This window comes from Heterodontus francisci, chromosome 4 (genome assembly GCF_036365525.1).
Source record: "Heterodontus francisci isolate sHetFra1 chromosome 4, sHetFra1.hap1, whole genome shotgun sequence".
Taxonomy (NCBI): Eukaryota; Metazoa; Chordata; class Chondrichthyes; order Heterodontiformes; family Heterodontidae; genus Heterodontus; species Heterodontus francisci.
Window position 1 is genome coordinate 173,541,352 of NC_090374.1, and position 16,595 is coordinate 173,557,946.

General features: G+C 41.8%; 1 protein-coding gene across 6 annotated transcripts in view; it reads left to right on the forward strand.

The window, feature by feature from the left end:
• Positions 1 to 16,595, forward strand: part of LOC137369399 (tight junction protein ZO-2-like) — a 154,202-nt gene that overhangs the window by 102,263 nt on the left and 35,344 nt on the right. For all 6 annotated transcript variants that reach the window (XM_068030565.1, XM_068030564.1, XM_068030562.1 and 3 more), the window contains 3 exons: positions 6,180 to 6,291; positions 10,106 to 10,248; positions 12,624 to 12,702. In XM_068030565.1, coding sequence (XP_067886666.1) covers positions 6,180 to 6,291; positions 10,106 to 10,248; positions 12,624 to 12,702 — 334 coding nt within the window. The remainder of the gene's footprint in view (positions 1 to 6,179; positions 6,292 to 10,105; positions 10,249 to 12,623; positions 12,703 to 16,595) is intronic.

The window sequence follows — 16,595 nt, forward strand, 5'->3', positions numbered from 1 at the left end:
AGAAAAAAATGTTTCGGGTAGTTCAGTGGTAACATATTTTCCATTTGTGTTGCAGCCATGCTTGTTAAATTGTAGTAGGTGTTTGAAATAAATCTTTGCAAAATAACTTGTTCAAAGCCACACCCAATAAGAACAGAGAGTAGAAACATTCCAACTTTTTGTTTTGTATTCACATGGCCTTTACCGTCAGTATGGTTAATAAATCTAGCTGTTGCATTTACTTTTTAAAGGGGGCAGGTATTTTCTTTCCTGACAATTTCATGATTTTTTGGGAAATTTCTGTTAACGTATGTTGTGAAGCATATAGAATGGACAGCACAGAAACAGGCCATTCAGCCCAGCTAGTCTCTACCACCATTTATGCTCCACATGAGCCTCCTCCCAGCCCTCTTCATCTCAGCCTATCCTTTTATTCCTTTCTCCCTCGTGTCTTTATCCAGCTGACCCTTAAATGCATCTCTGCTAATCACCTCAACCACTCCCTGCGGTAGTGTGTTCCACATTCTCGCCACTTTCTGGCTAAAGAAGTTTCTCCTGAATTCCCTATTGAATTTATTATTGAGTATCTTATATTGATGGCCTCTAGTTTTGGTCTACCCTACCCCCAACGGCCCTGACATCTTTTAAGTCTACTCTATTGAACCCTTTCATAATTTTTAGACCTCTTAAGTCGCGCTTCAGCGTTTGCTCTCCAGAGAGAAGAGCCCCGGCCTGTTACGGTATTGCTGTATTTCCTAATTGATAGTAATGGGAGAGTTTCAAACTGTAAAACATGTTATTTCAGCCTTCAACAGTTAGGATGTGCAGAGTCTGACTGCTGTTAGGCATTTCCCCACCCCCATCCTTGCCTTTCTTTCATCGTTCTCGACAAGCACAAGCACTGGAGATGGAGTTGCTTTAATTACCATGCAACTATTTGAAGAGGCTCCATTCTGCATTCATTCATTGCAAAATGGAGTGTTTTCCAAGTTAAACTAGTTTCCATGGGTTGTGTTGCTGCGCCAACTCCAGCTGTAATGCAATTTGTGATTTTGTTGTGTAGACGTTTGAGCATCTGTTTAATCAGGATGCCCTAGTAGAAAGTAAAAAGGGTCAATTGTTTTAGATCATCTCTTTCTCATCTTGTCTTATTCCCCCTCACACCCCAACCCTGCCTGACGCAAAGCACAGATTTAAGTGTTGGGAAAGCTGTTTCCTGAGAGTCTTTGACAATGAAATGTTAAAAACAGTGCCCCAAAACCCAGTGTTTATGACCCCAATTAGTGTTTATTATGTTTTATACGCTTGAATTGCATCGAATTTACAGCACAAACAGGCCATTCGGCCCAACTGGTGTGTGCCAGCGGTTATGCTCCACACAAGCCACCTCCCACTCTACTTTACTTTATCTCACCCTATCCACTATTTCATTCTATTCCTTTTGTTCCTTGTGTGTTGATCTAGCTTCCCCTTAAATGCATCTATACCATTCGCTTCAACTATTCCATGTGTTGGGGAGTTCCACATTCTAACCACTGTCCGGGTGAAGAAGTTTCTCCTGAATTCCCTGTAGTATAAGGATTGTTATGACTGATGTGGGAGGAATGCACTGTCGTTTCTAGTCCCAGTTCTCCGCAGGTGACAACATGTATTTTAAAAATGTTTACCCAAGTTACCGATGTGGTCAATCATGTACTCTGTTCTTTATCCCAGAATAAAATGCACCAACCAGGTTTCTTTTAAATAAAAAAAACAAAATTATCAGTTTATTATCAAACAAGACTTATCCAGTAATGAAGCAAAGCATTAATATACAGATTGAATGATGAAAGTTCCCTTTTTTAAATTCCCCCCACTCACTGCAAAAATACAGAAATTGGCTTTGCAGAGATCTGTTACAGAAAAAACCCAAAAATAGTACTTTGGACAAATACTTGCTAAATCATGAAGGAAAGAAAGAGAAGATATGGAAGGAAGTCGGTTGTCCCTTTTGGTCTGGCATCTGGGTATACGGAGACGGGTCACTGGGATCGTTTCTAAAGAAGTTCTTTTCAGGTGGCGTTGAGAATTAATCTGGCAGGTTTTTCCAGCTTCTTGGGAGAGATGCAGCACCAGGGATTTTATCTCTTCCACATGAGATCTTTGCAGGTTTTCTTCAAAGAGATAGAGAAAGAGGTGAGCTGGGTGGTTTCTTTTCCCTTGGCAGACAAAACACCAACTGTCTTCAAAACCGTTCACACTCCAACCAGAAAGTCAACCTCCTGGTTTCTATAAACATTGACATGCGGCTTCTCTGTAGATTTCCAGCACAGGTTGTTTACCAACAACATCTCGAGTGTCCTTTTCAGTGAACTTAGTTTTTTTTTAAAAAACTCATCCATGGAATCTTTTCAGTTTTAACACAAGTCCTCAAAAAAGGTATTAAAAAATGGAAGCATTTTCGTAACAGGATGTAAAGGGTTAATACAGAAGACAGTGTGAGAGTCCCCTCACACTATGAGCATGAAGAATGCTAGTTTAGGTGGCTTACAGAGAGTGTATATAGTAACTCTAAATAATAGAGTTGTTAGTTAACCTTTACCGGAGTCTAAGACTTTTTCTAGAATGCCCTACAACACTACTAATATAAACTCTACAATTAAAAGTGGTGCTAATGGTTAAACGGCAGTGAAAGCGACCAGAAGAATTTGAAGATCTCTTTACCTTAAGAAACACCAGGGGAACAACAGAGAAATATTAGCCCATAACAGTAAGAAAACTGTTTATCTACAGAAGAGGCTGTGGTGAGTCAGAGCACTGAAATACAGGCTGCACCACAGAACTGAAGGGTGGTGACCTGCAAATAGAATCCAACGAATGGGTGAGTTAAAAGCCCTTTGAAAAGCTTTAAGTAATTTTCTTAAGTCGTCATGCTCGAAGAAAAAATAAAACTGGGGGTAAAAACATAATCCTTCACTTGGGCTGAGCATGAGGTCGTAGAGCAGGAAACCCCTGAACACAGGGACACTCCATTAAGGCAGGCAAGCAAGCCTGAAAAAAGTGAATTTCTCAAGCAAAGGGGAAAACCCTTAATTAAAAAAAAAAAAATCCTATTAAAACAGCAGGGAACACTCAGACAGCTATGACGCCTCCATTAAAGCAAGCTAGCCTGAAAAAAGAGTTTCTTAAAGGGAACACTTTTTTTAAAAAAAAGTCTGTTCAATAAAGCAATATGGATCCAAAATTGGGAACGCTGGAGTTTCCAAAATCAAGAGGGACCCAATCAGATTCAAAACTGAGTATGATTGGAGAAAAAGGTTCCTAATGTTTAGAATTGTTTCGCAACTCTGTACAAAATCAGTGTTCAGTTGGAGCGGTTGGGGAGGACATAATTGTCCGACAAGGGATCAATGAGGCTACCGATATATTCGAAGAGGTACTCCAAGCCTTTGATAAATATTTTAATCTCCGTACCAATAAAATCTTGAAAAGAGGCAAATTTAATAAGCAGACGCAGATGATTGATGTATCTATAGACTCCTATATTAATGACCTGTATAGATTGGCAGAAGGTTGCTAATACAGGGAATTAAAGGCAAAACTAATCAGAGATAGGATAGTCATTGGCATAGCAGGTGAATCCTTGTCAGACCTGTTGCAATCCAAGGAAGATCTTGAACTGGAAAAGGCAAATGGTAAGACAGGCGGAAGTTTGCAAGCAGAATAGGGACATCCTATGAGCAGAAGACAAGCTGTGGATGCGAAGGAGTCCAATGCCCATTCAATTGGTTAAGCCAAAGCCAGGGAAACACTTTGAGGAACAGAAAAAAAACATGTAGGCGAGAAGGCACATGAATTAGGAAAACCTTGCTAATGTTGTGGAGCCAAGAAGACCACAGACGACAGCAGTGCCCAGCAAGTAAAGCTGAATGTTTTAAGAGTGGAAAAACTGGACATTATGGGAAGGTATGCCATAGGAAAATTTATTCGCTTAAAGGCACAAAGTAGAGGACCTTCACGCAAACAGCAGTGAATCAAGTACAGTAGTACCCACAAGAGAGAACCTGGAGATTTATTAGGAGAAATCAGTAATCCAGACCTGGATATCTGTGAATGGACATCTCATGAGTTTTAAGCTTGACGTAGGGGCTAGTGGTATTGTCTTACCAAGAGCCTTGGGTGAAGAGACATGGCGGCACAGTGGCGCAGTGGTTAGCACTGCAGCCTCACAGCTCCAGCGACCCGGGTTCAATTCTGGGTACTGCCTGTGTGGAGTTTGCAAGTTCTCCCTGTGTCTGCGTGGGTTTTCTCCGGGTGCTCCGGTTTCCTCCCACAAGCCAAAAGACTTGCAGGTTGGTAGGTAAATTGGCCATTATAAATTGCCACTAGTATAGGTAGGTGGTAGGGAAATATAGGGACAGGTGGGGATGTTTGGTAGGAATATGGGATTAGTGTAGGATTAGTATAAATGGGTGGTTGATGGTCGGCACAGACTCGGTGGGCCGAAGGGCCTGTTTCAGTGCTGTATCTCTAAAACTAAAAAAAAACTACCTGCAACCGACAGATATACGGTTGCATGGTCCAGGCAGGACACAACTGCGAGTAAAAGGCAAACTCCAAGTGACTCCAGTATAAAGGAAGACAGCTGGGAGAGACCTTATGTCTTACACAATTAATAATTTTCTTTGCTGAGCAGGAATGCATGCTTGGAACTGCAGTTGATTGGAAAGGTAGCCGAAGTCAAGCAAACAAAGGTAAACAATTCCTTATTATCACCAGCAGAATTACTAACTGGAAGCAAGTTAAGAACACAGCTTCCAGCATTCCGTCAATAATTAATGCCTGGATTGAAGACTCAGGACTATGAGAAAGTTCGAGAAAGAGAAAACTACAGAAGGAAACAAACCTGGAGTTACAAAAGGAGATTTTGAGTGAGTAGCTTACCCAAGTTAAACAATGGTCAAAATGTTTGCATACATGACCTGGAACAAGAAGGTACAGTAATCCATAAACATGAGGACTATCAGCGATCGTATGTTATACAAATGAATAAAGGGAACTTATGAAAGAAGCAGAGGAATATAATTTCCATTCCACAAAAGCAACAGCCAATAATCCATCTGCAAGATCCAGATGAAGAAGAACAAACCCAAACCGAACAGAATGCTACAACCCGTAGAAATGAAAAACCAAGTCAGCAACCCAGACTTCCTACGAAGACTACTGATCGTCCCAGACAGATTACAACCAGATCGGGGGGAGTTGTCAAACCTCCGAGACTGAATCTGTAAAGTCAGAGACTTGAGGGAAGAGAGAGTAGTAGAGAAGTCCATAAAAGTATATATGTTGGAAAAATATTGGATAAAGATTTGGGAGGAGATGTAGTATAAGGATGTAAAGGGTTAATACCGAAGACAGTGAGACTCCTCCCACTGTACGATCTATGATGTAACAGTCAGAAGAGAGGCTGGAGAAGAAGGTATAGCAGCATGAAGGATGCGAGCTTAGGTGGCTTGCAGAGAGTGTATGTAGTTACTGTAAATAATAATGAGTTGCTAGTTTTAGACTCCAATAAAAGTTAACTTTCTCTAGAACGCCCTACAGTGCTACTAATATAAACTGTACAACACAACATTCCCTACTGGATTTATTAGTTACTATCTTATATTTATGGTCCCTAGTTTTGGACTTCCCCACAGTGGAAACAACATCTCTAATAATGCCATCACATAGGAACGTAGCTGGGTTATAATATTTTGGAACTGTGCCCTCTGTTATTAGTTCATGTTGAATTTACTGGTGATTTGAATTAATCAGGTTTGTTGGGAATCAGAATTTGAAACCCTGATAGATTAACTTTCTGGATTCAGAGCCACTCCAATGTCGGAAGAAAGTTCAATAGACCCAAGCAGCGTTTTCAAAAACTCCACTGCTGTTCTGTAGCGATGGTTCAGAACAAGTAACAGAATAAGTTAGCCAGTGCCTATGATGGCTCAGGCAGAATTATAGCCTCAATGCTACCAGAAACACTAATGTTGCCTCTGGTGACAGCACTGTTTAAATAAATAATGTATAAGAGCATTGGCAATCATGCAAACACCATCAAACCAGCCTTTCTGTTTGAGTTTATCATTGACTGTGTACGCTTGTAATTCAGGAAGAGCCTTGAAATTGCCAAACAATATATATTTGAATGAAAATTTGTATGTGTTTTGGTTTAGATATTTCTGAAATTGAATCAAACCCCTCATATTCCCCACCTCCGGAAGAAAGGAGATCACCACATTCCGATGTTTCTTCACATTCTTCTGGGAGAATTGTAGACAAGAAAAGGTAATTTACTTTCCTGTGAACTTGCTCTTTTTTTTTTCTCTTAAAAAAAAAAAAGCATTTTTAGACTTATCCAGACTGGGCCCTAAAATATACAGGTAATGATCTTTTCATTCTGCTGAGAACAGTTATAATTGTCACGAAACTTCACCTGATGTGCATAGAATAAGACAACAAACGGGATCGTAGATTGCAAGAAGAAAGAGTGAAGGAGCATAATGATTAACGTGCTTGAGTTTGGTGTCTTATTCACAGCACTTGACTTTCTTCATCTTTGACTCGAGACACAAAATTTACAGCACAGAAACAGGCCATTCAGCCCAACTGGTCTGTGCCGGTGTTTATGCTCCACATGAACCTCCTCCCACCCCTCTTCTCATCCTATTACCATATCCTTCTATTCCTTTCTCCTTCATGCGTTTATCTAGCTTCCCCTAAAATGCGTCTAAGCTATTTAACTACTCTATGTGGTAGTGAGTTCTGCATTCTCATCACTCTCTAGATAAAGAAATTTCTCCAGAATTCCCTATTTGATTTATTAGTGACAATCTTAAAATGAACCCTTTCTTATTCTTTCAAATATTCCAAATATGTTTATTAAAACATGCATTTAAAAGGAGAATATTCCACACTGAACTGTACTTCAAAGGGAGATGGCTATCTGTTGGCGTTTCTGACATCCCTTATGTTTGTCCTATTAACAACAACTTGCATTTAACGTAGTAAAACATCCCAAGGCACGTCGCAGGACCATTAGCAAAAGAAAATAGCACCGAGCCACATAAATGAGATATTAGGATAGGTGACCAACAGTTGGTCAAAGAGGTAGGTTTTAAAGATCCTGTTAGAGAAGAGAGAGGGGGAGAGGTTCAGCAAGGGAATTCCAGAGCTTAAGGTCTCAGCAACTCGAGGCATAACCATTGTAGTGGGGCGATGAAAATCAGCAATGCCCATGAGGCCAGCTTTGGAGGAGTACAGGGATCTTGGGAGATTAGAGATAAGGAGGGGTGAGGACATGGAGGGATTTGATGGTAGATACAATGTGGGATCGGATATTTTCAGTTAAAGCTACTCTGCAGCCCTAATATAAATGCAGAAAGCTGCAAATTGCAATACGCAGCCCAGATTTCACTGGGGAAGAGCACCATTACATGATTGGCGTACAATGTTTGTAACTGCATCTTCTGAGCAGTTTTCAATCTTGAGATGGAGAAAGAACAAACTTGCATTTATCTAGTGCCTATCATGACCACCAGACGTCCCAAAGCACTTTACAGCCAATAAAGTTCTTTTTGAAGTATAATCACTGTGTTGTATTGTAGGAAATGCAGCAGCCAATTTGCACACCACAAGCTCATGGTAACAGCAATGTGATAATGATCAAATAATCTGTTTTTGTGATGTTTATTGAAGGATAATTACTGGCCAGGACACTAGGACAAACTCCCCTGCTCTTCTTTGAAATAGGGCAATGTGATTTCTTTTTTACATTCGTCTGAGAGGGCAGATAGGGATGGAGTGGGGCGGGGAAAGCCTCATTTAACATCTCATCCAAAAGACAGCACCTCTGACAATGCAGCACTCCCTCAGTACTGAACTGGGAGTGTCAGTCTGAATTTTATACTCGCGTCCCTGGTGGGATTTGAACTTCCAACGTCCTGACTGAGGCAAGAGTGACCCACTGAGTGACAAATGACCGTAGGAACCAGAGAGGACTGCAGCACTAACTCCAAATAACTTCCTTTTTATAATATTTACGGTGATGTGGCAATTGAATTGGATGTCCTAGGTCTTTGAAACATAAATCTTTAAGTTGATTTTTCCATCATTGTAGAGTCAAAAACATTCTTACAAGTCCAAGTCCCGAATAAGACCTGGTTGCAATCATTGGCGTGCATTTTTTTAAAGAAATGTTACAAATGAGAGCTGTTTAGAAGGGTTCTAACTAAAACTTCTTTGTATCCAATTTCCTATCAATATGCTTCAAAGGTCTAAACTGCTCTTTGGCCATCACTGGATCGTTGATGTCCAGATGGACAGGCAGACAGGGTCCTCAGTCCAACAGATCTCCTAATGGAAGATGCACCTCAGTACTGTGCTATAGGTAACAACCTAGATTGAGAGTGAAGAGTAAGGTGAACGGTGCTCACCGCCATTTATGCACAAAGCAGACAGCAGCTTCCAGCAAGTGCACATGTGTAGTTAAAAGCAGAAATCAGGAATTGCTGGCTCTGATGTACCACTCTGCTGCAGCCTGTCTGAAAATGTCTCAGTCTGGCTCCCCATTCAAATATCTTGAACGGCATGAAGATCCTGTACAGGTGTGGTAGATGCAGACTAAACTTGCCACAGAGTTGCATCTTGTCCATTCTAGTAAAAATACCAAATTTTAACAGCGTGCTAAATCTTTTTTACTATTTAAAAAAAAAAACTCAAACTGAAAATTGGCCTTCGCAAGTGTAGAATCTCATTCCTTCAGCTTTTTAATTATTGGAGATTTAAAAACAAAGCAAATAATGGTTTTCTTTTTTTTTTAAATCCCATCTTTCCCTCATTTCACTTTCAGTACCTGATTTGACATTGAATTCACTATTCTAATGGCTTGCTGGCTCCGACTCTGCGCTGCTCATTAGTAATTCTTTAATCTAATTGATTAAGGAGATGCACAGTTGCCTGTCCTGTTCACACCAGTCTCAGATACCTTGTAGAGGGCCCTGCTCCATTTGGATGCCTGGCTGACAGCAAATTGTTGGGCAAAATCCCATAGAAAGGCAGGCATCATTCATTTACTGCTCACAGCAAAATCTGGCCTAATGTGCTACAGCCTGGAGTGAGGCCATCTTGTTTAACAACAAAAAAATTTCTCTGTGCAACAGAATTCATTTTTAGTTGTTCATTGGTCTTTGCTTTAGTGCTTCCTCTGTTCTTTTGAGAGCAAATGTACAACTTTCCCCAGTGCTGTTGTGTGAACCTCCATTGGAACGTACGCAAGAATTATCTGGATCAACGTTTTTTCTCTCTTTTTCATTGTTTGCTTAAACCTCTTCCCCAGAAGTGACTGAAATGGAAATTCTCCTGAGCAGCATAGTTAAGTGGGATACTAAGCTGCATGGAGAATAGTTTCAATGGTGCTTTCTGCCAGTCTGTGGCAGACAGCGTGAGTGCGGGGAGAGACTCTTTTGTCTCGAAAGGAAGCCTGAGTCTTTTCTCACACAGGCCTGAGACTCATCACTCTTTCCACAGTCATGCTATCCCAGTTGGACTGTTCAGTTTGTTCCTACCCCTCTCACTTCTTGTGCAGAATTTACAGCAGAGAAACAGGCCATTAAGCCACCTGGTCCATGCCAGTGTTTATGCTCAACACTAGACTCCTCCCACCCTACTTCATCGAACCCTATCAACATATCCTTCTGTTGGTTTCTCCCTTGTGTTTATCTAGCTTCTCAAATGCCCACTTTGAAGAAGTTCTACTCTTCTCTGCGAGATTTCCATTTGCCTTTTGCTCAAGGTTCACATTTGCTTTCTGTTTCCTCCTCATGTTCGGACACCACAGATGCTGCCTGTCCTGCTGAGCATTTTTTTTATTTTAAGAGATTATCTGTTCGTTAATCTCTTTTTGCTGTCTGAGACCTTGCAAGTGCAAATTAGCTGCTGTGCTCACCACCGTAACAATAGCATCTGTGCTTCATTCAAACAAAAATGTAATTGGCTGTGAAGAAATTTAGAATGCCCTCTGGATGTGAAAGATGTCAATTGAGTTCTTCCAACCTGGCATCGTCCTATCTAAAATCTCATTTGTATGGTTATTTTTGATTAGAACTGAGCAAAAGCAGATCAGAGAGGACCCTGCCCATAGACTGGCAAGAATGGGAGCCATGCCTACTCCCTTCGCAACAAAGACTGACCTGCCTGCTGCTGTCGACTCTGATAAGGAAGAACTGGATGAGGATGATTACAGAGGTAGGAGAATTACCCTTCTTTCAAGCTAGTTGGGGAGAGTTGTGTGTCTGTATTGTTTAAGTGAATGCTCGCCACTACAAAGCCAAGAGGACTCTAATATGTGGGGCTGGATTTTCCCTCCAGCAGCAGGAAACCGTTCGGAACTGTTTCCGGGTCCCAGACCCGTCCCCGGGGGAAGCAGACACTTGTTGGGATTTTCACGCTGGCGCCCCCTTAATTGGCATAGAGATAGGTTCTCTGGCCAATTAAGGATGGTGGGCAGGCTCTCGAAGCTGAAGGGCCAATTAGAGATCTCCTGGCTTGAGCAGAGCATCAGGCTGTGAGAGCGGGTGCTTCCAAATGGAGGCACCTTCTCTCCTCCAACTTTTTTAATTAAATAGATTCAGCAGCCAGGCCACCACTGTAGGAGATGGTGGGGGGTAGCCTGTGGCTGCTCCTGCACCCAGGCAGACGGAGAGGGCCTCTAGGCCTGCCTGGAACACTGACCCCTCTCTCCCCCGCACACTTTCTCCCACCCCCACCACCCAACCTGGACTGGTGCCAGGAGCCTGCCTTCAGGCATGTAAATCTAGTCCCCGCCCCAGTCAGCCTCAGTTAGGTTCTTCAGCCTGATCAGCTACTCCTCGCATGTGGGTAGCCCTACTGGCCCCAATCCCGACGACTCAAAAATGGCCTGGAGACGGAATGGAGCCAGGGAACTGACACGCTGGCCGGCGGGGCTAATTTTGCAAGACTGTGGGGGAAAGAGCAGGGGGTATGAGACTAATTGGATAGCTCTTTCAAAGGGATGGCACAGGCACAATGGGCTGAATAGTCTCCTGTGCTATAAGATTATATCAGCTATTATTCAGCTGTTCTAATTGATAACACTGAGCCAGAATGTCAAATAAGATGCATTTTGTTTTTTTTTTTGTTTGCGGAGAATGAGGATAATGTTCTTTGTTTTCTACCATGGCTTGGTATGTGAAACAATAATACCAAAATCATATAACCTGTACAAATTAAGACCGCTCTTGGACGTTACCAGTGTAACAAGTTTCTGGCTATTGTGTCCATTAATTATGATGTCAAGTCTATAGAGCAACAGTCCTGCCCACTCTGCACACGAGACTTGGACTGTGTGTCAGCATCATGTCAAGAAGCTCAACCACTTTCACTTGAGCTGTCCAGAATCTTCTAAAGAAAAGATGGCAGAACAAAATATCAGACACTGAGGTGCTCACCCGAGCTGGCATGTCAAGCATCCGCTCCATATTGAGACAGTCCCAACTGAGTTGGGCTGGTCATGGAGCCAGAATGCCTGACACTCGCTTACCAAAGGGAATCTTCCATGGAGAGCTCAAGTCTGTGGGTGTGCTGTCATGGTGGTCAAAGGACGCACTACAAGGACATTCTGAAGCTTCACATTGGAGGTTTGATATCGATCCCAAGATCTGGGAGAAGCTCAGCCAGGATTGCTGGACCTGGCGCAACCAAATAAAAAAAAGGGCGTGGCCTCCTTCACAGCAAGTGCATATCTGAGAGAAAATGCAAGAAGAGGAAATCCCGAGCCAGCAGCTCGACCAAAACTCAGTCATCTGCAGTATCCTACCCTGTTTGCAGCAGAACCTTCCAGGTGCAGATCGACCTTGGCAGTCACCTACATACCTGCCAGAACCTGACCACACACCCCAGATGATGGACATGGTCATCTTTTCCTCGAAGGACGAACAACCAATATTGTCACGTTCATTGTGATATTAAATATGCAGAAAAATTCTTGCTACATATGTTTTACAAAAGTTAACGCTCTGATTAGTGAAACCAGTTCACTTGCTGTCCCTTATTTTGGTATGAGCTGTGGCTCAGTGGGTAGGCCACTCTCCTCTGAGTCAGCAGGTTGTGGGTTCTTGACCTGAGTACAAAATCTCTGCTTACACTCCCAGTGCATTACTGAGGGAGTGCTGCACTGTCCAAAGCTCCATCTTTTAGATGAGACTCTAAACCGAGGCCCCGTCTACCCTCTCAGTTGGATGTAAAACATCCCACAGGTACTGTTTTGAAGAGGGGGAGGGGCGTTCTCCCTGGTGTCCTGGGTCAACATTTATCTCTCTCTTCATGGCTAAAATATATAAATAAATCTCGTCATTAATCTCAATTGCTGTTTGTGGGATCTTGCTTTACTGCCAGTTGGTTGCTGCATTTACTGTGCATCTTTGCCACCCACTATGTTCCATCATCCCCTAATCTTTACCTTGCTACTCCTCTCTCCACCTTTAAAAGAAACTTTGAAAATCTGGACCCTGGTATTTGTTGTTTTTTAAGTATGTGAACGAATGCTTTTCTAACTTTTTTTTTTAATATAGTGTGCTTGTCTTTCTCCAATCTTTTAACAGTCACCAAAGTAGAAGAACCAGCAGTGAGGGCTCCTAAGACATTTCTGCGACCTAGTCCAGAAGATGAAGAAATCTTTGGGTAAGTCATGGTATTGAGAGGAGCTGGTAGGGTAGATAGAGAAGCACTGTCACTTGGAGAGTCTAGGTCTAGGGGTCATAATCTAAAAATTGCAGTCAGACCTTTTCAGAAGTGAAATGAGGAAACACTTCTACACACACAGGGTGGTCGAACATATGAATTAGGAGCAGGAGTAGGCCACTCAGCCCCACGAGCCTGCTCTGACATTCAACAAGATCATGGCTGATCTGATTGTAACCTTGACTCCACATTGCCGCCTAACCCCGATAATCTTTCACCACCTTGCTTATCAAGAATCTATTTACGTCTGCCTTAAAAATATTCAAAGACTCTGCTTCCACCACCTTTTGAGGAAGAGAGTTCCAAAGACTCACGATTCTCCGAGAGAAAAAATTTCTCCTCATCTCTGGGCGACCCCTTATTTTTAAACAGTGACTCCTAGTTCTAGATTCTTTTACAAGGGGAAACATCCTTTTCCACATCCACCCTGTCCAGACCACTCAGGATCTTGTATGTTTCAATCAAGTCGCCTCTTACTCTTCTCAACTCCAGCAGATACAAGCCTAGCCTGTCCGACCTTTCCTCATAAGACAACCTGCCCATTCTAGTTATTAGTCGAGGAAACCTTCTCTGAACTGCTTCCAACACATTTACATCCTTCCTTTAAATAAGGAGACCAGTACTGTGCACAGTATTCCAGATGTGGTTTTATCAATGCCCTGTATAGCTGAAGCATAACCTCACTACCTTTGTATCCAATTCCCCTCGCAATAAATGATATTCTATTACCTTTCCTAATTACGTGCTGTACTTGCTTACTAACCTGTTGCGATTCATGCACTAGGACACCCAGATCCCTCTGCATCTCCGAGCTCTGCAATCTCTCACCATTTAGATAATCTGCTTCTTGCTTATTCTTCCTGCCAAAATGGACAATTTCACATTTTCCCACATTATACTGCATTTGCCAGATCTTTGCCCACTCACTTAACCTATCTATATCCCTTTGTAGCCTCCTTATATCCTCTTGACAACTTACTTTCCGACCTATCTTTGTGTCATCAGCGAATTTCCATTCCTTTGGTCGCTTCATCCAAATCATTTATGTAAATTGTAAAAAGTTGAGGCCCCAGCACTGATCCCTGTGGCACACCAGTTGTTACATTTTCCTGACCAGAAAATGACCCATTTATGCCTACCCTCTGTTTCCTGTTAGCTAGCCAATCTTCTATCCATGCCAATATGTTATCCCCTACACCATGAGCTTTTATTTTCCACAATAAACTTTGTAGCACCTTATTAAATACCTTCAGGAGTACTTAAGTACATTACATCCACTGGTTCCCCTTTATGCACAGCACATGTTACTTCTTCAAAGAACTCCAGTAAATTAGACATGATTTCCCTTTCACAAAACCATGTTGGCTCTGTCTGATTACCTTGATTTTTTTCTAAGTGCCCTGCTATAACGTCTTTAATAATAGCTTAACATCCGTCATAGGGAAAATGTTAGAAGCTAACTGGCCTATAGTGTCCTGCTTTCTGTCTCCCTCCCTTTTTGAATAAAGGAGTTACATCTGCTATTTTCCAATCTAATGGAACTTTCCCCGAATCTAGGGAATTCTGGAAAATTAAATCCAACTATCTCACTAGCCACTTCCTTTAAGAACCTAGGATGAAGTCCATCATTACTCAGAGACTTGTCAGCCCGTAGCTCCAACGATTTGCTCAGTACCACTTCCCTGGTGATCGTAATTTTCTTGAGTTCCTCCCTCCCTTCTATTTCCTGATTTATAGTTGTTTCTGGGATGTTACTTGTATCCACTATGATGAAGACCTATGCAAAATACCTGTTCAATTCACCTGCCATCTCCTTATTTTCCATTATTAATTTCCCAGACTCACTTTCAATAGGACCAATGCTCACTTTGTTAACTCTCTACTTTTTAAAATATCTATAGAAACTCTTACTATCTGTTTTTATATTTCTAGCCAGCTTTCTCTTGTACTCTGATTTTTCCCTCATTAAATTTATAGTCATTCTTATGCTGTTTTTTACATTCTGTCCAATCTTCTAACTTGCCACCCAGCTTTGCGCAATTATATGCTTTTTCTTTAAATTTGATACTATCTATAACTTTTTTAGTTAACCACGGATGGTGGGTCCTTCCCTTGGAATTTCTTTCTTGTTGAAATGCAGCTATTCTGAAATATCCCCTTAAATGTCTGCCATTGCATCACTATTGACCTATCCCTTAACCTAATTTGGCAGTTCACTTTAGCTAGCTCTGCTTTCATGCCCTCGTAATTGCCCTTTTTTAAAGTTTAAAATACTAATCTTAGACCCACTCTTCTCTCCCTCAAACTGAATATAAAATTCAATCATATTATGATCACTGCTGCCTAGGGGCGCCTTCACTGTGAGGTCATTCATTAATCCTATCTTGTTGCACAATACAAAGTCTAGTATAGCATGATATAAAAACAAGAAATGCTGGAACCACTCAGCAGATCTGGCAGCATCTGTGAAAAGAGAAGCAGAGTTAACGTTTCGGGTCAGTGACCCTTCTTTGGAACTGGTATAGCCTGATCTCTGACTCCAGAACGTGCTGTTCTAAGAAACTATCCCGAAAACATTCTATGAACTCCTCATCTAGGCTACCTTTGCCCATCTGATTCTTCCACTTTATATGTAGATTAAAGTTCCCCATGATTATCGCTGTACTTTTCTGACGAGCTCCCATTACTTCTTCCTTTTATGTCCCGTCCTACTATGTGGCTACTGTTACGGGGCCTGTCCACCACTCCCACAAGTAACTTCTTGCCTTTATCATTTCTCATCTCTACCCAAACCCAGGTTTCCTGAGCTTAGGTCAGTCCTCTCTATTGTGCTAATACCATCATTAATTAACAGAGCCATCTCTCCACCTTTTCCTATCTTCCTGTCCTTCCTAAATGTCAAGTACCATTCAATATTCAGGTCCCAATCTGTGATTCTGTAACCATGTCTCTGTAATGGCTATCAGATTATACTTATTTACTTCTATTTGCGCTATCAGTTCATCTGTTTTGTTTTGAATGCTACGTGCATTCAGATACAGAGCCTTTAGTTTTGTCCTTTTTTAAAATTATTTTTGTAACCTCTAGCCTTATCTGCTGATTTACTTTTCTTTTTGTACTCTCTGTCCCTTGCTGTCATGGTCTGTTTATCATTTCCCATTGTCGTGCAGACCTTCGCTTGCCAAGAATGAGGCATATTCATCTTGTCATATGAACATTGATTTTAAACTGTTGCTGGAGCGAGGAAATGACTTGTTAAACAGATCAGCCGTGGCTGGAAAAAACATTTTATATACTAACAGACAGTGCTTGTGGAGACAAAGAACCATTCCCTGACACATTCAACCCCCAATGGACTTTGAACACCAGACATTGAAGGTGAGGCAGCTCACTTCCAGGATGACTGCTAAGATGGCCGAATCCACAAACAGACATGGTCAAACCAGCTAGTCACATGACTAACCTGCTGGGCAACCTGAGTTGTTTTTTTTTTTGAATTGTACATACAGTTTAAGAGAGAGACTGTTTGCTCCTAGACTGAGAAGACCTCTCCTGTCTGCTCCCAGTTCTTTCTCACAAGCCTCTGGACCCACTGAGGACACCTGAACCTCGAGAGAAAAGTCTCCTACATTGAACAAGGTTTAAGAAGAATACTGGGCCCCAAAAAAAAGCAAGACCTACCTACAATCAAGGACTCTACAGTGAGCTCAAAGAGCAGTAACCAAAACCATCTTCAGATATTGCCACAAACATTTCCACTTTATTTCTTCTGCTCTTTTCTGTTTCTATCTGCATGTGTGTATCACGTATGCATGGGCATTAACCGAATTTAG